Below are 25,572 nucleotides of genomic sequence, written 5' to 3' on the forward strand. Positions count from 1 at the left end.
TGTCCGGTTCTCTCACTCCTCCCTCCTGTCGTGTGCTGGCGCTGCTTCTCTCACTCATCTTCTAAGCTCTCTTACCTAAGTCTGGTGTTTCTGGAGTTTGGCAAAGGCATAATATCAGACTGATCGCTGTGTCAGCTAAATATGTTGCTGTAAACGGGACTGTGGGTGCGAGAGGTCGAGGGAAGATGAAATCTGCGCGTCTGTGGATGCTTATCTGTTTGACGACTGCGTCTTGTCAGCTTGGTACCGCTGATAAATACGGTATGTCAAAGAGCCACAGGTTAACTTCACACGACTGAATCATGCGCCACTCGGATGCAAATAAACAAATGTAATGAACGCACATGTTTTTCTTCATCATCACATCTACATTATGCATAGATGAATGACTAATGTAAATGTAGCCATGGGATATTTTTACAATATGTTTAAACTGCATTGGGACTTATGTTTGGCTTTCTATCGTCTAAAATAATCTGTCCATGCTATTAGCATTAAAAAAAGTATAAACACGATTAAAGTGTTATCAATACTCTTATGTATTTGTTATTACATACGTATGTTAAATGTAAAATGCAAGAGAAGGACTTGCTTGCTTGCTGTTAATGTTGACGTTGATAACGCGCGTGTCTTGACTGAAATGAATGGCAGCGCTTGGCGACCTGGCAACATCAGATTGTGACATTATTTATAGAGACCGCAATAACACTATCTTCCTACTAGACCCGAGTTACTGTTGAACTAGGAACAGTTGTATTGTTTATGCAGCGATCTTTTACATTTACATGCATTTTTAGACTTCCTCGTATGGGAAAACTCTTTATGGCGTACTAATAAGTTGGGATATTTTATATTTTATTATTTTTTTCAACGGGATAAGATATTATATTCAGCACCATGGACAGGGAGAGTTGTAATAAGATTGGCACGGTTGTTTTTGAGGCACATGCCTCATTGTATGTTCGCTTGTGCATTGCATCTGGCTGTTTTCTGCAGGCTGACTCACCGCTGACGACCCTTCCCACGTCATTCTTATATCTGTCGTCACTGTGGGGGCACGAGTCACTCACTCAGAAGAATGCAAAGTGTGAGAATGTTCATGTGGGCATGAGCTAGTGTGAATATAGCAGAAGAAATGGGAGCTGTGCAAATAATATTTCTAAATTAGAATGGATATCTTGTATTCACGTGGAAAACAAGTAGGCTAGGCTACAATGAGTTCTTCAAAAACACATGCGCAGTGTTTTCCCAGACACGAGTGAAATTTGTTTGTGCCAATGGTGACTTCTTTAATTTAACCCTAATTTATTTTATTTATATTTACATGGAACAGCAACAAAGAAAATACAGATAAATCAAGAATCGACGAAAGTATGGGCATGTTTGAATAGTTTAACCCCCTATTGAGTGTGGGGTGAAAAGTTGATGTGCACTTTCAAATTAATATAATTCATGACATTTTTTTTGCTCTAAAAGCCTAATCTTGGTCTTTTAAAGTTTTTTACTAAAGTGTCTGGAGGTCAAAATATTAAACATAAAAGTTAAAGCATCTTAAATAAAAAATTAGGGCTGGGCATAGATTAATCTAGATTAATCTAGATTAATCTCATACAAAATAAAAGTATTTTTTGCATAACATGAGTTCGTGCTGTGTGTAATAATTATGTATAAATAAATACACACACATTCATGTATGTATTTAAGAAACATTTACATTTGTATATATATTTATTTATATTTTATATATTCTATATTATATATAAATAAAAAAAGATATCTAAATAAAACATTTCTTAAATGTGTATATATATATATATATATATATATATAATGTATGTGTGTGGTTAAATATACATAATATTTACACACAGCACAAACTCATATATTATGCAAAAAATTACTTTTATTTTGTATGAGATTAATCTATGCCCAGCCCTATTAAAAATAATAATAATTAATAAATAAATAAAGTATGTATTTTATATAAAAAAAAAACATAAAAATGAAAATGTTTTATGCCCAAAATGCTAAAAACATAGTCACAAGCCTCAACTAGTTCGGATCCAAATTTCAAGTTAAAGGTGATCTCTGATAGCCAATGTTGATATTTGAAATCATCTAAACATACACGCCCCTACCCCAATAGAATCTGGACCTTTTTTTGATAGACCCGCCCCACACATACGCAACCCAGGCAAAGATGTTGGTTAGTACACACACCCCTTACTGCTGATTGGCTACAAGTGTGTTTTGGTACTCAGCCCGACTCCCTTTTCCAAAGTGTTTATCAAAAATCATGCACCCCGCTTTTAAATTAGGTTTCAGTGTCAACTTAGTGGTTTTACCAACAAAGGCCACTAGGTGTCAACGGTTTGCTGCATACTATTGTCACAAATTAATAAATTACGGTCACTGCATTACCTACTGCTAAAATGTGAAATATGAATACTTCATTCCTAGAGTTCTCCAACGATATAGAGTTTGTCAAGATTGTTTAGAATAGGGTAGAAGTAATGCTATAAATATGTAAAAACAATGTTGGCCCACACATTGTAAAAAAAAATGATGATGAAAAATAAAAAACTAGAGCTTTCCAATGATATTTAGTTTGTCATGATTAGATAAGAATTCACATGCAAAACACTAAAGTAAAAATAGGCATCTCACTGTCGGGACAGTGACATTTAGCAGGATTATCAATATTTTAAAGCACATGCATTTCATAAATGAATCGCTTACTCTCCCCTACATAATTTCTTTTATAAAACTCTGTTGAAATATAAGAGGCTTAGACCTTTCCAACGATATATGGTTTATCATGACTGGATTAAAATAAAAAATACTGTATACGGGATCATGACAGACAGTGATAGTTAAACCGTTAAACTTTAATAACTTTTAGACAAAACTATATTTTTGAATTATTCTAATTCAGTAACAATAATTCAAGTGTCTTCTTTCAAAGAGCAATTCCAAAGCATTCATGAATTACAGCTATTTAAGTATAGTGCATTTTCATGAAAAGGGGGTGACAGTTAAGGGGTTAAAATTTTTTTGATGGATCTCATGTCCAGCTGGTGCCAAGCGACTTATTATTTTCTTCCTGTGCATGAGTATGTTGGATGTCAAACTGCATTAGTCATACTTTAATATAACCATTTTTTTTCACCTACGTCTCTCACCCTCGTTCCCTTCCCAAGAGCCCAGGAAGCCTTTGAATTTATTTTGAGAGAAGATTCTTAGAGCAGACCCAAGCAGGAACTTTTAACTTTTCAACTTATCATTTTATTAAATATGATGAGTATGTCTGCTCTGCTCTCTAGGGGTCTGGGGGACATGAAAAGGCTCCCTCCTAAATATAAATGTGCAAAACAATGCCACAGAAGAACCAATTATGGCTGTATGGTTCCATAAAACCACTACTGTTTCCCAAAAGGTTCTTTGCACTGGAAAACAGTTCTTTAGATTACAAGAAAGAAATGGTTCTCTTAAAGGTCACGTTCTTCCTGATCCCATTTTTCACAATTTAGTTAGTGTGTAATATTGCTGTTATACCTGCAAAATGGTAAAGCTCAAAGTTCGATATATTTTCTTTAACAGAATTCCCATTTCAAAGCCTACAGCGAATGGCCGGTTTGGACTGCAGCCCTCTACTTCCCGATTGAATAATTCAATAAAACAGGATACGTCGCCAGCTTTGGCTATGCTAAGCTAAGCTGCTGTCAAATCACAACACACTAAACAAACTACACAATCAAAACTTGTTACATATTTCTGAAGGAGGGATTTCACAGAACAAGAAAGACATCAGCCTGTTTTTAGGACACTGAACACAGCGCAATAGAGATAAGTAAATTCTGTGAAAAATACTTTTTTTTTTTACACGTGAAACATGAGCACATGTTATATTGCGCACTGTAAACAAAATGAAAGCTTCAAAAACACAGAAAGAATGGGACCTTTAAGAACCTTTGACTGAAAGGTTCTTCAAGAAACCAAAATGTTTTTAGGCCATTGCTGTGAAGAACCCTTTGTAGTACTTTTTTTATTTAAAAGTGTAATGGAAAAGGTTCTTTAGACCAGTGGTTCTCAAACTGGGGGCCACAAGATAGTGGCACTATTTTTATGACATTTTAAAAAATACATTTATTTATCATAAATTCTCAAAAAAAAAGCTTAAAAAACTAATGATACAGCAACAGCGTACATTGTATCATTTAACCTGTTTTGTTTAATTAAAATTCTAAGTTTGAGATAAGTTTTGTTTTGTCATAATTTTTTTTGGAGGTAGGGTCTGAAAGGATACACCCTACACAGGGGGGACCACGGCTTTAGACTATCAAAATGTAAGAAATAAAGTACTATTAGGAACGTTTGGCTTTAAAGGTTCCTTGTAGTACTAAAAATGCTGCTTCTGTGGCTTCGCAGGAAGAACCCCTTTTAAAAGTCTGCAGTATTCTCATGTTTTTAAACGAACACAACAACTGGCTTGTACCATGACCTTGTACTGCATGAATGCTCTCTTGTTTTATTTATTTTTAATTGTTGTTGTGTTAAAGATATTTTGTCTTATGAGAACGTAGAACGCAGCTGGAGCTACCGTTGCGTATTTCTCACAGCGTTCTGGCAAATGTTAATTAAAGCTGTTTATGGTGGATGGATGATTCAAAACCATTACCTGTCTGTTGCTATGGTGTTAACAGATTGACAGTGTCTGATAAGCAATTAAATGTACTGGTGCTGAAATTGCCAGAGGTCCTAAGCTAGTCTACTGTATCTAACCCTTCAATTAAATATTAAAGAACCTATAACTGTATCTCTCGGGTGCTTGTGGTGGTGTGGGCCAGTACAAGTCTTCAAGGAACATGCTCACATATACCGGCATGTATAAGTAGATTTAACCTGTGTGTGTGTAATACGCTCTTAAAAAAATCAAGGTGTTAAAGGGGGTTCTTTACATTGAAGAACCATTTTTGAATATTTTTAAAAGAACCATTTTTTACTTGCACTGTAGTGGACCTTTATCCTTTATGTAGTGTTCCCCAAATCCCCTCCCTTACCTGCTGCTGATCATTCTCACTCTTCTTTCTTCATCTTTCTCCGGTAAGGTTGTCTGTTTGATGAAGGCTTATGCTCCAGTGACCAGCTTTGCTGGGATGGTGAGTGCTGCCATAGTTTGTGTTTCTGACCTTTGTACAATGGTCATGCCTGGAACTGTTATGTAATTATACTACTTCATAACACCAGCCTCATTTGTTCTCCTTCATATCAGTCTGTATATTTAATGTATATATATCAGTCTTGGTCTTATGTTTATGCATGTGCAATTTGTTGTCATGCTTTCAAATTTTACAGATTATATGAGCAATTATGTCGGTTGTATCTCTATTTTATAGCCCTTTTGTTTAGTCACTTGAAAAATATCAAGCTGATTTGTGTGGTAGTGCTCATTTTTAAATGTTTGTAAGATAGATAAAAAAAAGAAATCATTGACTGCACAGTAATCACTCTTGCACCATCAGCTGGTGTTACCCAGTAGGTGGTGTTCAACTATTTCCATGGCAACTATGACATCACACAGTTTCAAGTCTCTGTTTATGTGAAAAGCACAGGGGTGAAAAAGTAAATCGTAAAAGAGAGGAAACACATTTGTACATCACACAAGCAGACTTGATCACTAAAGTCCATATGTCTACCAGTGACGCAGCATAAGATGTTTATGTGTGTGTTCCAGATGAGTTGTTTGGTCAGTGCCTTACACAAAGGCAGGAAAGGTTTCGATACAGGGTGACGGCAGTCCTACTAGACAGGCTGCAGTCATTATTGCAAATGCTTATGAAGCAAGGTAAGTTGTACATGCATCTTCTTGTCCTTGAGTTGCTTTAAACTGTGCAGCACTTTTTTCTACATGCAAAACTTATTGGTTGCCATAGAAACAGCACAATGTGTACAATAGGGGACGTATTAATTCACCCACCAGCATGTGACTGAATATGTTGCTAAAGTAACCAAGGTCAACTAAATATATGTGTGTACATAATATATAAGCCACATTTTTAAATGATTTAAGAAGATTTTCCACTATTTTGCAGGATTAACCTGGCAGGATGATGTTACCCAATCAGTGATTAAAAAAGAGCTGAACAAAGTTACAAAGATCTCAGTAACTCCTGAAATGAAAAATGGCCCATCATCTGAGTAAATTTGACTTTTTTGTCACATTACGTTTTTTTTATTTCCATTTTCCACTGCATTAATCTGTATTCTCATTATTAATAAAGATCTCAGGTTGGCCCTAAAAACCAGCTTAAACCCAAACTGATGAAGCCCTACGTGGACTACATGATTGTTGATCCCCCTCAAACATCTCTCCATATGCAAAGTTTGGACCCTTACACCTACCCCAGAGTGAGAGAACCCACACGATCATTGTAGATTTTAGCTGATAAGGTCTACAACTTTACTGTTAGTGTTAATTACAGCTTTATGTGTACTTCGCAGTACGGCTACCAAGATGAAGAAGAGCGCTCTTTGAACTTAGTGGACAGGGACCGGTCCCCACCTGCTTCCTCTCGCATTAGAGGCAATTCACCACTTTCTTCATCTGTGGATAAAGACGATCAACTTCTGCAGGACCTGATGACCCTACTTTTATCCTCACCCGCACAGCCAACTTCACGCCATCGAGTGGCAGCACCTCATCACGTCTCATCTTTTTTCCAGGATCTGGACTTTCCCCTTGACTACAAAGAGTATAACAAGGACTTTTTATCCCAAAATGAAAAAATCAACAGCCAGCAAAAAAAGGAGGGCTCCCAGAAATATGAAGCGTTTGTTGGGCAGAGTGGTGAGTGGTGTGTCTGTAAATGTAACAGTTTTGCTACTTTAAAAAAAAATCTGAAAATGAACCCATTATTTGACTCTAGGGCCCAATCAGCAGAGTCTAAATGAGCTCCTTCTGCAGCATGGGTTTGATCTGAACCATCTCAACCCTGAGGAGATGGAACGTCTCTTTACTGTCCTTCAGCTCCTACAAAATGAACCCACAACCACGCAGAGAAAACGTGAGCATACATTTTACTGGAACTTTGTGGACAGAATATCAGCAACTTACTCTATTTGTCATACATAAAGGGTTGATAGCAATACTGGGTACTGCTGCCATTGGCATTCATTATAAACTTCATCTGCTTGTTTTTATTCTTTCAGCTGAACAAATGGATTCCTCTGTGCCTCAAAAAGTGGTGAGTGATCAAAACATTTCTGCCATCTAGTGCTTAATTTGCAAGGTTGGGTTGTTGTCAGTTGTATTGAAAGATTGTACCTGCAGGGGGCAGCGTGTGTTTGATTTTGCAGCTTACCATAGTGCTGGGCAAAGATTAATCGTGATTAATCGCATACAAAATTAAAGTAATTTTTAAAAAAATATATGTTGTGTGCTGTGTGTAATTATTATGTATATATAAATACACACACATTCATGTATGTATTTCAGAAACATTTACATGTGTATATTTATTTATATTTTTATATATTCTATATTATATATAAACAATAAAAAATTATATATAAATACAAATGTCTGAAATGTGTGTGTATATATATGTGTGTGTGTGTGTGTGTGTGTTTAAATAAACATAATAATTACACACAGTACACACACATATATTAGGCAAAAATTCACTTTTATTTTGTATGCGATTAATCACGATTAATCTTTGCCCAGCACTACAAAGAAAATAAATAATAACATTTTGTCAATGTTAACAATTTCATGTACACTCTAAAAAACAAACGGTGCTATATAGCACCAAAACAGTTGCTTTGGATCGTAACGATAGAAGAACCATTTTTAGTGCCATATAGCACCGGTGAAGAACCAGTGAAGCACCAGTGAAGCACCAGTGAAGCACCTGTGTAGAACCATATAGTGCTATGTAGAACCATATGTGGTGCTATATGGCCCCTATATGGTTCTACACTGGTGCTTCACTGGTGCTTCACTGGTTCTTCACCGGTGCTATATGGCACTAAAATGGTTCTTCTATCGTTACGATCCAAAGCAATTGTTTTGGTGCTATATAGCACCGTTTGTTTTTTTAGAGTGTAGTTTGTCATTCATGTCTATTATATTTCAGTCCATTTACCCAACATTAGTGCATCTCCATACACCGCATTTTACTGTAGATGTTCGGACTGCTGCAACATGATACCCTTGCCAACCCTATTACGTCAACAATCACGGCTGGCTAGAATATAAACAGCAACTGCCCAATAACCAGTGAGCTCAATAGCATGTGAATGAGAAAGAGAGCTACACACAGATCATTTTCTCGAGACCGTTTACCTGACACTGCAAGTCTTTTGTGCTGTCTCCACATTAGATGAAGATTACAGAGGGGGAGATGACCCATGTTTTGAAGCAAGCATCTGTCCCAGCTACAAATTCTTCTTTACCTCCTTCAAACATCCTTGGCTCACAAGTTTCTCCAAAAAGGCCCAGCTCCCCAGGGACCCCCCGAGATAACTATGTCCCTGTGGGTACCAGTAAACTAAGTCCTGCGGCTCTCAAAAATGAGAATGGAAACCTTGCAAAGGGAGCCCTGAGTCTAAAATCTGGAAAGAATGGAACCATGTCAAAGGAAGAGTTTGGTTATATTGTCACCAATCAGAGGTACAATCAACAAATTAGAGTATTACTGCATGTGGATTTCTTTTGTTCAGAAGTAGAATGGTCATACGGTACTTGTTTTCAAAACACATGAAAGGCACATGCTCGCTGGTCAATGGGAGACTGTCCACGTGTGTTGTTTCGTGAGTTTTGTATTGTTGTGCTTGTGAAATTTGTGTGTGTATGAATGTGTATGTCTCTCTACAGTCCCCTCAGTCTGTCCGATGGGGTTCATCTACTGAAGATTCTTGCAGATAGGATCCATCTCACCACTGGCTCTTTCATCAATATCAGGTAGGCCTATAGACCTTTTGCGAGTAGACGTCACAGTTACGTCACTGCAAGCTGCGTGCGCAATGTGGTGGCAGAAAAACAGTGGAAATGAATATATGCGCAAGTGAAACGAGCAAGATAACTCACTATAGTCTTGTTGTGCTGTTGAGTGTAAAAATAGGAATAAAAATATTTTTATAGAATACCATTGTCGAAGACACCATTTGAAGATAAACCTAGGTGTTTATGGTTGCGAAAAACCCTTAAACGGACAACTGGAGTGATGAAATTATCTGGAAATCTATTAATAATTAGAATTGAAAACAATAAGAGATCCGGTGTCCGGTGTTCTGTTGAAGTCTGTGTTTATCATAGCATTTTCATCACATTACATTTATAATTTATTTAGAAAGATTAAAGATTTGATTGGATTATACAAAAATCAAGAATATCACCATTTATTTAATATTTCATTTTTTTTCAGTTTTCTATTATTATTTTTTATTATTTATATCTTAGCCTATGTCTTCTTCCTTTTTGTTCTAAAATTATTATGTTTACATACTTAATAAATATATAAATATAGCACACACTATATTTGTAAAGTGTTATTAATATATAATAAAAGTTTTAGAACAATCACATAGGATATAAATATAAGAAAGAAATAGTAGGAAACAGGAAAATGAAGAAATGTTTAATAAATGTTATTATATAGAATACATGGAAGTATTGCTTTTAAAATGTACTTTAGCGATTCATACTGTGAAAATAATTGATTTACCAATAAAGAACAATACATATACATTACATACATCATGCACATACACTCAACTAAAGGATTATTAGGAACAATTTCAATTTCTCATTAATGCAATTATCTAATCAACCAATCACATAGCAGTTGCTTAAATGCATTTAGGTGTGTGGTACTGGTCAAGACAATCTCCTGAACTCCAAACTGAATGTCAGAATGGGAAAGAAAGGTGATTTAAGCAATTTTGAGCGTGGCATGGTTGTTGGTGCCAGACAGGCCGGTCTGAGTATTTCACAATCTGCTCAGTTACTGGGATTTTCATGCATAACCATTTCTAGGGTTTACAAAGAATGCTGTGAAAGGGGAAAAACATCCAGTATGCTTTAGTCCTGTGGGCGAAAATGCCTTGTTGATGCTAGAGGTCAGAGGAGAATGGGCCGACTGATTCAAGCTGATAGAAGAGCAAATTTGACTGAAATATCCACTTGTTATAACCGAGGTATGCAGCAAAGCATTTGTGAAGCCACAACACGCACAACCTTGAGGCAGATGGGCTACAACAGCAGAAGACCCCACCGGGTACCACTTATCTCCACTACAAATAGGAAAAAAGAAGCTACTCCAATTTGGACAGCTGAAGACTGGAAAAATGTTACCTGATCTGATGAGTCCCCTAAGTGCCAATTGGGCATCGTTTCAATGCCACGGCCTACCAGACCATTGTTTCTGACCATGTCAATCCCTTTATGACCTCCATACCCATCATCTGATGGCTACTTCAAGCAGGATAATGCACCATGTCACAAAGCTCGAATCATTTCAAATTGGTTTCTTGAACATGACAATGAGTTCACTGTACTAAAATGGCCCCCACAGTCACCAGATCTCAGCCCAATAGAGCATCTTTGGGATGTGGTGGAACCGGAGCTTCGTGCCCTGGATGTGCATCCCACAAATCTCCATCAATTGCAAGACGCTTTCCTGTTATTATAGGCCACCATATCTAAAGAATGCTTTCAGCACCTTGTTGAATCAATGCCACGTAAATTAAGGCAGTTTTGAAGGCGGAAATTGGTCAAACACAGTATTAGTATAGTGTTCCTAATAATCCTTTAGGTGAGTGTATATCCGTAGCCAACAGTGACACGGCTGGTGACTTCTTTTTTTGAAGCGCACGATGCGAAGTTCGTCACAACATATATGTAGCTTGTCATGTGTGTGGTTCGTCATTATTTTTAAAATATGTGTTCTGCGCTTTAAGAGATCGTGTGTGCATCACGTGGTGTCATGCCAAAATAAGTGCCTGCTGTCTTGAACTTGAACTTGAAAAGAGATGCTCGCGTTTGCCAGATACTCGCATATTCTCATGCGTAATCAGAGTTTACTGTTAAGGGAGTGTCTTGCGTGTATTTAGGGAACGTGAGCGTCTCTATTATCATAAACGGTTTTGACGCGTCTGCAGCAGGCACTTATTTTGACAAAACACGTGATGCACACAGGATCTCTCCACACGCAGGACACATATTTTGGAAAAGGGAACCACACACGTGACAATCTGAACACTTATTTTGAATTAGCACATCCTCGTAAGAGCAGTCACGAGCCGCCACTGGTAGCCAAGTCATTTAAACTTTTAATTTTTCTAAAAAATAAACTTAACATGATTATATAACATTACACTAAAGGAAACATAGGGGAAACAGACTTCGACAGAATAGCTAATCCATAACAAGCACAGTTGAGAGCACTAGAGAGCTGTCACTTTCTGCCACCAGTTGGGCTCCGCCCACAAAAAAACGTCATCTCTGTTTGCAAACACGCAAATGGTCTATTGCAGGCCAGAGAGGCTCAATTTACAGAGATGAGTCCCAGATTTGATTTGGTGGTGCAACCTCCTCTTTAAAGTGTTTTCTAAGCATAAATTTATCAAACCTTGAAAAAGGTTTGAAAACTCAAACCTTTGAAGACGTGTTTTAAAGTTGAAGTTTTTTGATAACGACACCTTGTAGTCTCTGTGTAAACTGCACAAACGCGAATCTGTGATATTGGTGATGTGATAAATCACTCTATAACAATGGAGGCCTGAATGTGTTCATGCTGCTTAAGTTTATTTGTGCTTCGGCAACAAAGTTTACACATTTTTGTAAAATTTTTCATAAACCCAAAGAAAATACTTTCCATTTTTTAAGACATCCCTGTTGCGCAAGTATAGCCTTAAGTTAAAGAGTAGTTTAACTTTACAGAGTGTCTATTTACACTATTTGCCCTTACTGGCAAACGCATTTACAGTAGCTCCGCCCACCAAAGACGGTTGGAGAACTAAAGTTTAAAAAAGACACACCAAAATCAACAGCTTCTGTGGTTCAAGCTGTAGAGCATATGGCTTGTAGATCTGACGCTTCAAATTAACATTTTGGCACTTAGTATAAATTGCATCTATCACATTTACACATGGGCTGTGTCAGAAATCTCTAAAGTACTACCTTCGGAGGCAACATTCCAAAGCAGGAAGTCATCATAGCATGTTCGAATCTAATGTTTGCTTTACTTCATATCTCCCCAAGAGACCATATGGTGTGTGTTAGGGCTGCACGATTCCAGGAAAAATGATGATCACGATTGTTTTGTTCAAACTTTTGATCACGATTAGAAATCACGAACATTCTCTAAGTGAAGAACTTCTATTCACGTCAGTATTTTTATTACACTTTACAGCCATGTATATAATATTAGGCTATATATATGTTATATATTATAAAATACACTAGTCAACATTCGAAGTGGATCAAAAAAAGTTTATCAAAGGTGTCCTAAGACAAGAACGCATATTGTCCAATATTTTAAGACAACTTTTATGAAAGGTTTTGATCCACTTGAAATGTTGACTAGTATATTTTATTTTTTTGTAATATTCACAGCTCCCATTCTCTTTTTAAAACATTTAAAATCATTCCGCAAAATTCTGCATAGATTTTGCAAAAGAAATCAGCAGAAATAGCAAAAATAACTCCTTATACTCCTTATCCACTCCATATACTCTGACTCCACCCATATCAAGCAAACACATTGCTTGATTCTAAACCGCCTGCTTTGTGCTTGGTCTTTACTGATTAATCGCGACGATTGTCTTTAACTAATCGTGGGGCGCACATATAGTTATCATGATAAAAATACGATTAATCGTGCAGCCCTTGTGCAGGGAATGTTATTGGTCAAGCCTTTTCGAGTTCGATAAAATAAAATGGCGGCCAGGAAAGCGTATGGAGCACAAATTTAGTGTAAATAAGGTTATATTTCACTTTTTATACCTTTTGATTGCATTTTTAGAAAGAAATTATTGCAGTTTTGAAATATGGAATTAGTTATAACAAAGGCACTTTCTGTTTATATTTCAAACAGAATTCCATTACTCTTCATATGAAGGCTGTCTGAATGTGTTTCCCGGAGCTGCCTTCATGCCACCGAAGTCTTGCCTCATGAAGCCTTGCCTTGGTTTCAGACGCAGCCTATCACGCTATTTGTACTTGGTGTAAATAGCCGCGGCTTTAACATTATGCAAGCTAATTAACACCCGTGTTATTGTCGTTTGTTGCTTTGGTTAGCAAGCAAATGCCAATCTCACTAACCCTTTGACCAAATCAAATTGTGGTGAGCTGGAACCTTAATCCATTACCCCAAGAGGACAGAGGGGGTTGGCTTAGAGAGAAGTGAATGGAACAAACCAACCACACAAATGTTACTCCATTACTTGTACAATAGGCTGACCCTCACAGTGTGGGTCCCTATACCTAACACATCGGTGTGTGTGTCGGTTGCTTGTATGTAGGCCTAATAAAAACCTTTATTTCACAGTGTGGTTGGTCCAGCAGTCACTTTCCGTGTCCTCCCAAATAGCCAGAATTTTACAGCCAGTGAGGTGTCAGAAAAGGCCGGTGAGTATGCCTAATAAAAATTATGTTTTTTGTTATTAGGAGTATTTCGTAGATAAGTATTTATGGCTTTAAGGTCATGCGAGGTAATAAAAAATTGACTGATTATTTTGTAAATGATAAAATGTATTTAATTACATTATTATTATAATATTAAAAATATTATAAAATTATTTCACTCAAATAATCAGGATTAGCTTTGCACTTCAATTTCATTCTCTATTAATGCATTAGATTAAATATTTTTAAGCGTTCAGTGCAGTTTTTTATTAAACATGCTTTTAGTCACATTGTTGTTGCCGCTGCTTTATTAAAGCAATACGTTACTCGCGGCCATTAACTGCTTATAGTAATTTGATTTAACAGTTGTTTTCTACGTATGATTTATGGCTAAAATTACTTTAAATCTCTTGCATGTATCATCTTAGAAGAGATAAACGCTAATACGATTATATTATGAAAGCATAAAAACACCATTCGGTCTATTTAACGTCTTATTTTATTTTATTCAGTGGCTCAAAAAAACTCTCTAGAATCCGAGACTGGTCTAAAGGTGCTTCAGGCAGGTGTCGGGGAGGTAAGGATGTCCATTATAAACGCTATAACTTTAGTGCCCACTGTTTAGTCCTTCACCATTTCATTTTGTCTCTGTCACTGCTTGAGAAGGGAGCATCTCACAAGACCCCCGAGACACCCACCCCCGTCTCTTTTGCTTTGTTGCTATGACAACGACATCATACGTGTCAAACTGTCAGGCGCGTTCACGCTTCTGAGCTCGCTGCCGATCGGCATCCCAAACGCTTCTACATTTAAAACGCATTATTTCCACAAAAGATTAAGATGCCTGACCTGTGCTGGAGTTCTCCGCTTTCTGTTCATTTCCCGCGAACCCGAAGTTACCGATTAGAGTCGTTAAACGATCAAAATTCAAACCGGTGGAGACGGTTGCAGCACGTACAGAATTCTGCTCGTGTTTGTCGGACACCGGGCGGGAGCGGTTGCGGTTTCTACAAAACTGTGTAGGCTATTAATTTGATATATTTTCTGGTGAGTTACATCTTAATTCTTTACACCCTAATAAATATTACATTAATTTAATGTTACATTGCACTAAACCTCCAAATTAATTCAGATTTTCACCAAAATATGCTTTTTGTCCGCTGTTTGGTCAACCTACCTCAGGTTGTCATTTTAGTTATCGAATTTCCTCATCTGACAACGTTACTTATTTGCGTGATGAAATCTCATAGAAACCACCGCTTGTGGGAAAATATGAAACACGAACACTGAATTTTCCTGCTTAACTTAAAAGTATGTGGATTAAAATAGCATATTGTCCATTTGAGACGGATTAAACTGCTTTTATATAAATCTAGGTGCCTGTGTGTGAAAGTGTTTTCTTTGAAGTGCTCAGTGATTTGTTAAAATGAAGCACAAATGACCAATCAGAATGATTTGCACTCGGAATCACCGCGCAGACGGTGATGTCAGGTAAAGATGGTTGCTGTGGCGACAAGGTCAGTGTGGTTATGAATGATGATGATGATGATGTAATAAGTCTGACTGGCTCCTGTGTGGTCTGCATCATTCCAGCAGATACAAGCACTGGGGCATACAGTGTGATCCTTCATATAGTGTCTCGAACTGAGGTCTAATAACAAATTCCCTGCATCTGAAATCTAATAGGCCCTTACTATATATTAAGGGGAAATCGGTATCCATAATCAATATGAATAATCAATGAATAGTATGTGCAAAACTTAAATGTGCAAAAAAGTAGGCAAGAAATCTTCTGCTGAGATTTCTTAGAATACATCAGATGGAATTTTTTTGCTATCTCGTGAGGCCACAGTAGATCTTCAAAAAGTTAATATATTACAAATACTGGGAAACTGTAAGCCGGGCAGCTATTTTCAATTGTAAGTGCCACCAAGAAATGTATTCGATCGGTGAGTGGGTACTTCATCTTACCCAGTAGTACATACTGTACTGAATATGTTTCGAAGGCAGGAATATCTTGCATCTTCCTCCCTTTTGTCAAATCAGTTTATTCATTGCATACATTTTCCTATAATGTCATTTTTACATCTATAGTTCATCAAGCGTTGTAATGTTGCCATGGAAACCCGTGAGCCCACTGAGATCATAGCTTTACATCACAGGGTGGGATGTGCAGTACTCTTTCAAACACTCATTCTGTCCTGATTGGGATTGTGCCTAATCAACTTTTCCCCTTTAATTTTACTTCAAAATCCGAAGAAAAGCACTGTATTTTATATGTTTTGGAAATATACTTGCTCAAAATAAGATTCCATAAGACACAATATTAAATGGGGGTTTATGAGTTAAAAAGAATCTTGATTGTACCATGACTTTGTTTTCATATGTCTTTTTGTACTATGCATTTTTGCAGAAGAACGATGGCCATGCGTTGCCAGTGGCAACACGTGTGCATGACAACACCCAATGGGTGTTCATCATGTTTGTGGGTGTGGCTTGTGTGGGTGGACTCCTGGTTGGGGCGCTGACCATCTCCTGCCTCCGCACACATGCCCGTCAGTTGGCCTCAGGGAAACTGGGATTGGGACCTGAAGCTGGAAACGTGACACATTATGAGTACCAGGTAGGCAGAAGTAATCTGCAAACAAACTGACTCCAATTTATGACCATAATGGCTAGTTATAGAAATCAGATGCACAGGAAATTAGATTTATTTGCATTTAACACAAGCAATCTTGTTAGTCAACCAAATCAATTCATTTTTGTCTTATTATGAATGACTCCACCACCTGACTAGCTTGTTTCTTTCTATTTTTTCGCTCAGGATCTTTGTCGGCAGCACATGGCTGCTAAGACCTCTCTGGGCAGGCAGGACTGTGGGGTCGGAGCTCCAGGTGGCGCCGGTCCGGCAGGCGGGGGTGGCGGAGGAACGGATACATCACGGGTTAGCAGCGTTTCATCACAGTTCAGTGATGCTCCCCAGCCAAGCCCTAGTTCACACAGCAGCACCCCCTCCTGGTGTGAGGAGCCAGCGCAGTCTAACATGGATATCTCTACAGGACACATGATACTGGTAAACACACACTATTCGCCCCTTTAGCTTACACTTTGGATAATAAATGCCCTCCAACCATTTCCTTCTCACATTGTCAAATGTATGATATGTTCATACAAAGAATTTTTTGTTGTTGTTTTTTCTTGATTTTAGTAATTTATTAGCATACTTCATTTCTGAAGGATCATGTGAAAGAATAACATTTCTGAGAAACACCACACGTGTCTCTTTTGCCTCATAGGCATATATGGAGGATCATCTGAAGAATAAGGACCGATTGCTTAAAGAGTGGGAGGCTCTGTGCTCTTACCAGGCAGAACCAAGCACCATCTCAGCAGCCCATAGCGAAAATAACGTCAAGAAGAATCGCTGCTCTGATGCCGTGCCTTGTAAGTAAAGCCTGTTGCTCCACCACACCTCAAAATATCTAAATTTTCTCCCTCTCTGTTTTTGACCATCTAAACTATATTACAAATACTGTGCAGATTTACTTTTTGATAGTTTAAGGTGTAAATGTTCATTGTTTTATGCAGATGACCATTCCAGAGTAAGACTGAAGGCTGAGATTAACCCGTCCAGGACAGACTACATCAACGCCAGCACCATTGTAAGATTGAATCAGATCACTAATCTGATTTCTGAACTATTCAAATCAATCCAACTTGGACTTCATTAACTTTCCGATAAATTTTTTAGCATTAGAGACAGTTTGAAAGGTTTACTTTATGGTCTGTTTCCCTCATTGTGTAGCTGAAACCTAAGCTAGAAATCCCTTCTTTGCTCGCATCCCTCTCAGTTACCAAGGTGATAATCCATTTATTCTTCATAGATGTGTTCCGGAATCCCCTCTTAGCGTTGCCATGGTTACATTGTATTGATCTCATTCAGGATGTGTAGGTCTGGAATCCCCCGCTGCTCTGTTGTACGAGCAAGGGATCATCAATTAAGCCTTCATGCTCGCGGATCACATTAATGGCCTGTTGTCGAGGTGATGGGCAGTCCGAGGATGAAGCACTGACCCATGACCTTTGTCTCCTGTTGACCCTTTAGATCGAGCATGACCCCCGGATGCCAGCGTATATCGCCACTCAAGGACCTCTTTCACATACCATCTCTGATTTCTGGCAGGTCAGTCATGATGATGGTATTGAGTCCAGTTAAATCATTTATTTATATCAAATAAAAAGTTAGCACAGAAATGAAAAGTCTATGTAGTAATAAATATAGCATACATTATGTAATCTGCGTGTTTTTGTGTGTCATGTCTAGATGGTTTGGGAAAGCGGCTGTACGGTTATAGTGATGATGACGGCACTCGTTGAAGATGGAGAAAAGCAGTGTGGTCGATACTGGCCCGATGAGGGCTCCTCTCTTTACCACATCTATGAGGTATGCTTTGATTTAACGATTGTCTATTTTGGTGTCTGTCCTCTTATGATGCTTATTTACATGGAATGTGATGATAACTTTTAGCTATCTTACTCAGGTCAACCTGGTGTCTGAACATATCTGGTGTAATGACTTCCTGGTGCGTAGTTTCTACCTGAAGAACGTCCAAACCCAGGAAACTCGTACCCTCACTCAGTTCCACTTTTTGAGCTGGCCCGCACAAGGAATACCCACCTCCACACGCCCTCTGCTGGACTTCCGCAGGTACAGCACATGCACGCAGACGAGTGCTGCGTACATGTATACGCAGAATATACTACAACATTTAAACCCGTGTCACATACTCGTTGGCTATGTCCAAAATAGCTCCCTATACCCTTAAACAGCTTGCTATTTTATGGGACAGCCATTTGTAGTGGTGTCCGAAATTATAGTGGACATTATCGAGAGCACTTATTCAATCCCATAATGCACCTTAATAATGAGTGTAGCCTCGCCTCAACACTTGACAATTCCTCCGCTTAGTGACTATATTAGCAAACTAATGTTGGGAATAGCGGGCTATTTTTAGCCATTCACTCTTCTTTCAGCTTCCGTCACGTCATTCCATCATGGCTTCACTAGTGTTGTTATTTTCTGTCTCTCTCTTAACCTATCGCGCTCTCTCTTTGTGAGCGATGGAGCGCAGTGGCGAGGTATTGCACAGCTGTCTGTGTCATTTTTGTGGTTTGCAGCTAGTAATCTGGTTCCAGTTGCATAGTCACAAAAATGAGCACAGACAGGTGTGGCTGCAGCAACGCTGATGAAACGCTCCATCGCCGCCCCAACTCTCTCTTTCTGTACCTTCACACGTACTCTCTATGTGCTTGTCTATCCATCTCTCCATCATATTGCCTTATTCACAGTTTTTTGTGTCAATCTCCCTCCCTCTAACTACAAATGATGAAATGTTACTTGGTTGTTGAATTTATGTTGCTTGTTTCTTACCACTACTCTCTTGTGTTGGATCTTTCTGATTCTCTACTATGCAGTGGTCCTGATGTTTTCTTCTGATCTCTGTGGGTCTCTGTTTTACATTAGTGTAAATACTTACAGTGCTTGCAAGGCAACTGCTTTTTTATGCCGTAAATTAAGCCAGAACTGATTAACGCACAGATAGCATTTAAACCAGAGTCTTCTTAAAGTGACTCTCCACTTTTTTTTTAAATATGAAAACATTTTCATTCTGGCATAACTAATAATCAAGGACTTTGCTGTTGTAACATGGCTGCAGGAGGTGCAATGATATTATGCAGCGCCTGAAAATAGTCCCCTTGGTAACTTACAATAGCAGAGGACTGTTTTCGGGCACTGCATAATATCATTTGTCTCCTGCTACCATGTTGCCAAGTCGTTGATTATCACACCAGAATGAGAGTTCCTAGCCATATCGGACTAGAAAATCGCAACTTTTAATTTTATGTCTGTCTTAGTAAACGAAGTAACTATAGAAGAGTCAAGTTTTACATAGAAAAAATATTGAAACTCTTTGGTTATTTTTGAGCACGATGCTAATGGTCTAATCAGATTCAATGGATTATGCTAAGCTATGCTAAAAGTGGTACCGCCAGACTTTGAGATCGGCTGAATGGATTCCAAAACTGTAAAAATCAAATGTTTAACTCTAGGGGAGCTGAAAAATGAGGTGCAAATGCCCAAATTTTAGCCGCATCTAGTGTTGAGGATGCGAATGGCAACCAATGACTCAGTCCACCGCACACCTCTTTCTGTCAATAGATCCTCCTAAGTTGTACACATTGCATCTTTGTAAGTTTAAGATTAAAGTTTAAAAGTGGTCTATTTGCATATAGAGACTTACATTGTTTGACATTCAGAATCATTGCAAACTAAATGTTTTGCAAGCACTGCTTTTATCTGCAGAAAGAGTCAATCCGGTAATCTCTGATATCTCTTTCTTGTCCTTAGGAAAGTCAACAAATGCTACCGTGGACGCTCATGTCCCATCATTGTGCACTGCAGGTAAATCAGTACACTATGTAAGTACGGAGGATTTCTGATTTGATTTGATTTATTATTAGAAATAAACAAAAATTATTATTGTTCACATTTAAAGGATTAGTCAGATAATTTTCTCACCACCATGTCATCCAAAATGTTGATGTCTTTCTTTGTTCAATCAAGAAGTAATTATGTTTTTTGATGAAAACATTCCAGGATTTTTCTCATTTTAATGGACTTTAATGGACCACAACACTTAACAGTTTTAATGCAGTTTAAAATTGCAGTTTCAAAGGACTCTAAACAATCCCAAACGAGGCATAAGGGTCTTATCTAACGAAACGATTGTAATTTTTGGCAAGAAAAAAAATGCACTTTTAAAACGCAACTTGTCTTCTTCCTCCGGCTGTGTGACCAGCCAGCGTGTCCTCACGTAATTGCATAATGAAGTTGGAAGGTCACGTGTTACATATATGAAACGCACATTTGCGGACCATTTTAAAAAGACATTAATTAATATCATTCGACATACAACAACGTCGGAACGGTCCTCTTTCTCCACACTTGCAAACACTGGGGCATAGTTTCGCATACGTCATCGGTGACCTCTTGATGTGATGACGTATTACGTGAGGTCGCGCTGGTGTGTCACATGACTGGAGGAAGACGAGAATATTTTTTATTTTTAAAATGACAATCGTTTCACTAGATAAGACCCTAACGATGTTTGGGATCGTTTAGAGTCCTTTGAAACTGCAATTTTAACCTGCATTAAAACTGTTAAGTGTTGGGGTCCATTAAAATCCATTAAAATGAGAAAAATCCTGGAATGTTTTCCTTAAAAAACATAATTTCTTCTCGATTGAACAAAGAAAGACATCAACAATCTGGATGACGTGGTGAGTAAATTATATGGATTTCTTTTTTAAGAAAATGGACTAATCCTTTAAAATCATGTCACTACGGTAAGCCTATAAATGCTGATTATACAAAATCGTTCCCAAATTGGACTTCGGTTGCATTCAGTGTGTAAGCATTGCTTTTCTGACTTTGCAGTGATGGTACAGGCCGAACCGGAACGTACATCCTGATTGATATGGTTCTGAACCGCATGGCTAAAGGTCCGCATGTGACAAACTAGTAAAGTTTACTTGTAAAAAGCTAAAATTGCATAGCTTGTTTTAAAAAAGCTTGTTGTTTAATTTAGGAGTTAAGGAAATCGATATAGCCGCAACCCTGGAACACATCCGAGACCAGAGACCGGGAATGGTGCGCACCAAGGTAATGAATGCTATGCTCAGTAACACCACAGAGACACTCCATATCAGAAATTAAAGCACTAGTGTACTCATAAAACATCATAGTATTAACGATCTCTCCTATTCCCTTCAGCTACGGTAACTGTTTAATATAATTTTCACTATCGCTGTTGGTATTATTAAATGAAAGCTGCACAGATGAAGTGGTGGATTGTAAAATAGAAATGCTGACCTATGCTTTGTCTGCTTCCTTAGGATCAGTTTGAATTTGCACTGACTGCTGTGGCTGAAGAGGTTAATGCTATTCTCAAAGCTCTACCCCAGTGAGACAAACGCCCACAACTCAGAAACACTCACATAAAAACTCACACTCACAGATTTCCTATCAAACAGCTGCATGTGTGCATACATGCTTTATGTGGCCACAAAGGTTCAGATTAGGGATGTGCAGAAGTAATCGACTAGTCGGGTACTTGTTCTGACTACTAAAACTACACTACTGGATTACAAACCTAAATGTGCCTGTTAAAACTGCATGTGTTGGATGTGCTTTGTGGAATATGGTGAAAATAAAAGGTGTCCACATTTCGTCAAAGCAGGCTCTGTTGTTAACAGGCAAAAAATTCAACTCGCACCACTTGTTTTTTTCTAATTTTTATACATGAAACATACTTTGAAATATTATATACACAAAAATATTATAACCTACATATCAATACAGTGTTTTTATATATGCATTACTCTATTGGTTTATTTTTAAAAAAGGGTTTTATGTAGGGGTCGACAGATTTTCAGCCTAGCTGATTATCTGCACCGATATTAAGCATTTTTATGGTTATTACTGTAGTATCGGTCATTTTCAGAACAGTTTTGCCGATAAAAGTTCCTACTGATTTGTTGGGAGTCAAGAATACCTATTTGGTTATTTTTATTATTAATGTTATTATTTAAAGTTCCCAGAATTAAAGATATGTTTAAAAGCATTTAAAGAAAGTTTTTATCAGAGCCCTTGTTATTCTTAAAGGTGGTGTGTGTAAATTTTAGCTGCATCTAGTGGTGAGATTGCGAATTGCAACCAACAGCTCACCTCCTCAATTCCGAACACATATGGTAGCTGCCACAGGACAAACATGTTGTCGTCTGAGACAATAAAAACTGAAATAAAATCCATAAAAAACTGTAAAATAGCGTAAAATAACAGGCACAATAAATTACAGAAATTTTCCGTGATAAAAAAAAATCTGTAATTTTACATTGAGGATAAAAAATGCTATCTAGAACAGTTTGTCCGTTTAGGGCTACTGTAGAAACATGATGGTGACTTCCATGTAAGGAGACCCGTGGCGTATGTAGATTAAAAAAAAACTGCTCATTCTAAAGAAATAAAAACAATACAGTTCATTATGTAAGGTCTTTATACACCACTCATAATATAGTTGTGTATTTTATATTGCATTTCTGTCAAGAGATCCTCCTAAAAGTTACACAATGCACCTTTAATTTATGCCATTAATTTTCATTTTTACACCATATATCATAATTTTTTTATATACATATATCGATCCAAAATATCATTTATCGGCCAACTTGATCTGTAATAATCAGTATAGGCAAAAACACATATCGGTCGACCTCTACTAAGTAGGAACCAGTTGAGTTTACATATTAAAAAATGCACAGGTTGTTGAAGTTTGATTATTTTTAAACGATTGTAAAGGTGATGTGGCCAAATGGCTCCTAAAAAACACATATATTAACATACACATACATATAGTTTCTCATATTTGAACCTAGCTTTTCATTTTCAAATAATGTCGTTTCAATTTAAGCATTTCAGTACTCGACTACAAAATTACTCAAAACGGCCATCTCTAAGGGGCGGTTTCCCGGACAGGGATTAGCTTAATCCAGGACTAGGCCTTGGTTTAATTAGGAAAAATAACTAGTTTTAACAAACATGCTTTACTAAAAACATTACCTGTGTGCATTTTGAGGCAAAACAAAGGGCACTGGTGTATTTTAAGATATGTCAGTTCAAGTTGTTTTCAGTTTGGACAGCTCTTAAAAATGTTTTAGTCTAGGACTACTCTAATCCCTGTCCGGGAAACCGCCCCTAAATGTATCGCTCCTATTCTGAACCTTTCCAAAACACACTCAAAACCAGTCACCTTAACCCCAGTGCTGCTTAATATTGCCTTTCCAGAGCATGTTCAATGAAGTCTGTCTTAAACTCGAACACAAACATACTACTAGGAGGTCTATTCCAACTGCTAACTCTTCCTTGCCTTTTAACAAAAACATTAGCTGAAAGAAAAGTCTGTTTCTATGTGCTCTCTTGGATGCTGCCCTTAATTTCACCATGGTGATGGCATCCCTACTATGTGCATTTAATCAGTGTTATGTGTGTGTTTCCTTCACAATACTGTAGTTTGGTGAGGTGGTAAAAGAAGAGAGGGAAAACCGAAAAGTTAGTTCTCGTATTCAACACGTTCATGTATAGACCTGAATGGAATGTGCAGCCAGAGGGTTCTGCAGAATTCTCATGGCCGTCATTCATAATACTACAAATCCACCCACGTGTTCCTTTGAATACGTTTGGCTAATGGATTATGCTTTTTGTTGTATTGAAAGGTCATTTTATTCACACGCATTTTACCAGTGTTTTCTGGGAAAAACAGCTATTGTTTAAAAGATTATCAGTCCTTTCTTAATTTCCCTAAGACATCCAACTTATGAAGTGGTCAAAGTCTTGCTTTAGTGACAGCGAGAATATAATGTCAAAGAAATGTTAGAGTTTCAGGCCAGATTTTGAGGACAAAAATTAAGCGTGGTATACTAAATGCAGTTTGAATTCCCTCTCTTTCCTGGTCAAAGTCTTTCTGTACTTTGTGGTCACTTGTTCTATTCCTTCTAGCAAATGAAAAAATTTAACAAAAAAGTTATTAAAATATTTAAATTATTTTGTATCTTGTGATGATTAATAAAACGCTTGTGAAGTGATGCAGCAGCATCACTGTGTATATGTGTCTTTATTTGCATTCATTCTGCATTCAAGTACAATTATCGACTGTCAATTTATATTTTTGTTATTCTAGCATTATATTGTTTAATCAAGATGATAGTGAAGGTGTGGATGCCTTCCGCCTGACCTTAGCTCTCTTGTGAACACGTGTACTTATAAAGTTTGAAATATTTTTCTTACAAAAGCCTATAGCTTCACCTCAGAAAACATTGAACTGTATGGATTTGTTTTTGATGGGTGCGCTTTTTGGAGCTTTAAAAATAGGGCACTTTGGAATACCATTATAAAGCTGAAAAGAGAAATTATTTCGAAATTAGATATTATTTAAAGAGCACCTATTTTATTGCTAATAAACAACGTTATTTTGTGTATTTGGTATGATACAATGTGTTTGCTTGGTTTATGGTTAAAAAACACATTATTGGTTCCAGATTTCCCTCTCTTCCTCAAAGCACAGATTTGAAAAGCCCTGTGTCCCTGATTGGCCAGCTAATATGTACGTTGTGATTGGCCTGAATACCTCTGATGTCAGCTGGTGTCATGAGCAATTCGGTCGAGCAATTCAGTCTCCCCTAGGACCCCCGCGTGATTCCATTGGCTGGAAAAACTCCTCATGGGTAGTTTTCTTAGCGCCTTATTACAATTCCTACAAAATCGCGTTATGATTTGTGTAGTTAGAACGTTGTTAAAATTACAATTGATGTCTTTTAAATGATGTTTCATATAGTAGTAAATAAATGAGGCTATAGGTGGGAGATCTACACATTGCTTGTGTCATTATTTAGATATTATATTTTGTACCATTTCCACTTTTTACTGTTTACTTATACAATTACTTACTCATTAATTACTTATACAAAACATGATTACTTACTACATAGTTGAATCACACATTTAAATTATAATTTATAAGCTTTGATTACTACACTTTTACTATTAAAAAAATATATTCCGTAAGGTATGTAAATTTTTAATTTGTAAAAATAAAAGTATGTTTTTTGTAAAGCAGATGATGACACAAAAGTACTGACGTGTCTGCAACATGATGAATATTAGTTTATTAAATTATTTTTTGGTTGACTTTTATTTAAAAATAATGTTATGCTTCTATTTTGTACAACGTAATTAGCTTGCTAGACCGCTTACGCAGATGAGATATCGCAATCACACATTTTTGAACAGGCATTAGTGCTAGGTACCAATCGGGGTCCTAGGGGAG

The 25,572-nt window shown here is 37.4% G+C and overlaps 1 protein-coding gene across 2 annotated transcripts; it reads left to right on the forward strand.

Moving 5' to 3' along the window:
- Positions 1-2: 2 nt before the first annotated feature.
- Positions 3-24,351, forward strand: ptprnb (protein tyrosine phosphatase receptor type Nb). 2 transcript variants are annotated; one of them, XM_065240096.2, is made up of 23 exons: positions 3-261; positions 5,109-5,159; positions 5,735-5,845; positions 6,093-6,198; positions 6,282-6,408; positions 6,502-6,847; positions 6,927-7,064; positions 7,210-7,244; positions 8,385-8,674; positions 8,879-8,965; positions 13,554-13,633; positions 14,143-14,207; positions 16,044-16,253; positions 16,455-16,703; positions 16,927-17,074; positions 17,219-17,292; positions 17,736-17,813; positions 17,955-18,074; positions 18,172-18,338; positions 20,040-20,093; positions 21,129-21,193; positions 21,280-21,353; positions 21,587-24,351. In XM_065240096.2, the coding sequence occupies exons 1-23, from the start codon at positions 186-188 to the stop codon at positions 21,656-21,658; spliced, it is 2,823 nt and encodes a 940-aa protein (XP_065096168.1). In that variant the 5' UTR covers positions 3-185; the 3' UTR covers positions 21,659-24,351. The 2 variants fall into 2 exon arrangements, with proteins under 2 accessions (XP_065096168.1, XP_065096169.1); XM_065240097.2 differs by lacking the exon at positions 8,879-8,965.
- The last annotated feature ends 1,221 nt before the right edge of the window (positions 24,352-25,572 follow it).

Source organism: Paramisgurnus dabryanus, chromosome 7 (genome assembly GCF_030506205.2).
Source record: "Paramisgurnus dabryanus chromosome 7, PD_genome_1.1, whole genome shotgun sequence".
Taxonomy (NCBI): Eukaryota; Metazoa; Chordata; class Actinopteri; order Cypriniformes; family Cobitidae; genus Paramisgurnus; species Paramisgurnus dabryanus.

Coding starts and splice junctions, on each gene's coding strand:
- ptprnb (XM_065240096.2), top strand. CDS start 186: ATGAAATCTGCGCGTCTGTGGATGCTTATCTGTTTGACGACTGCGTCT. Junction 7,065..7,209: donor CACAACCACGCAGAGAAAAC/GTGAGCATACAT, acceptor TTATTCTTTCAG/CTGAACAAATGGATTCCTCT. Junction 17,075..17,218: donor CTGCTCTGATGCCGTGCCTT/GTAAGTAAAGCC, acceptor TGTTTTATGCAG/ATGACCATTCCAGAGTAAGA.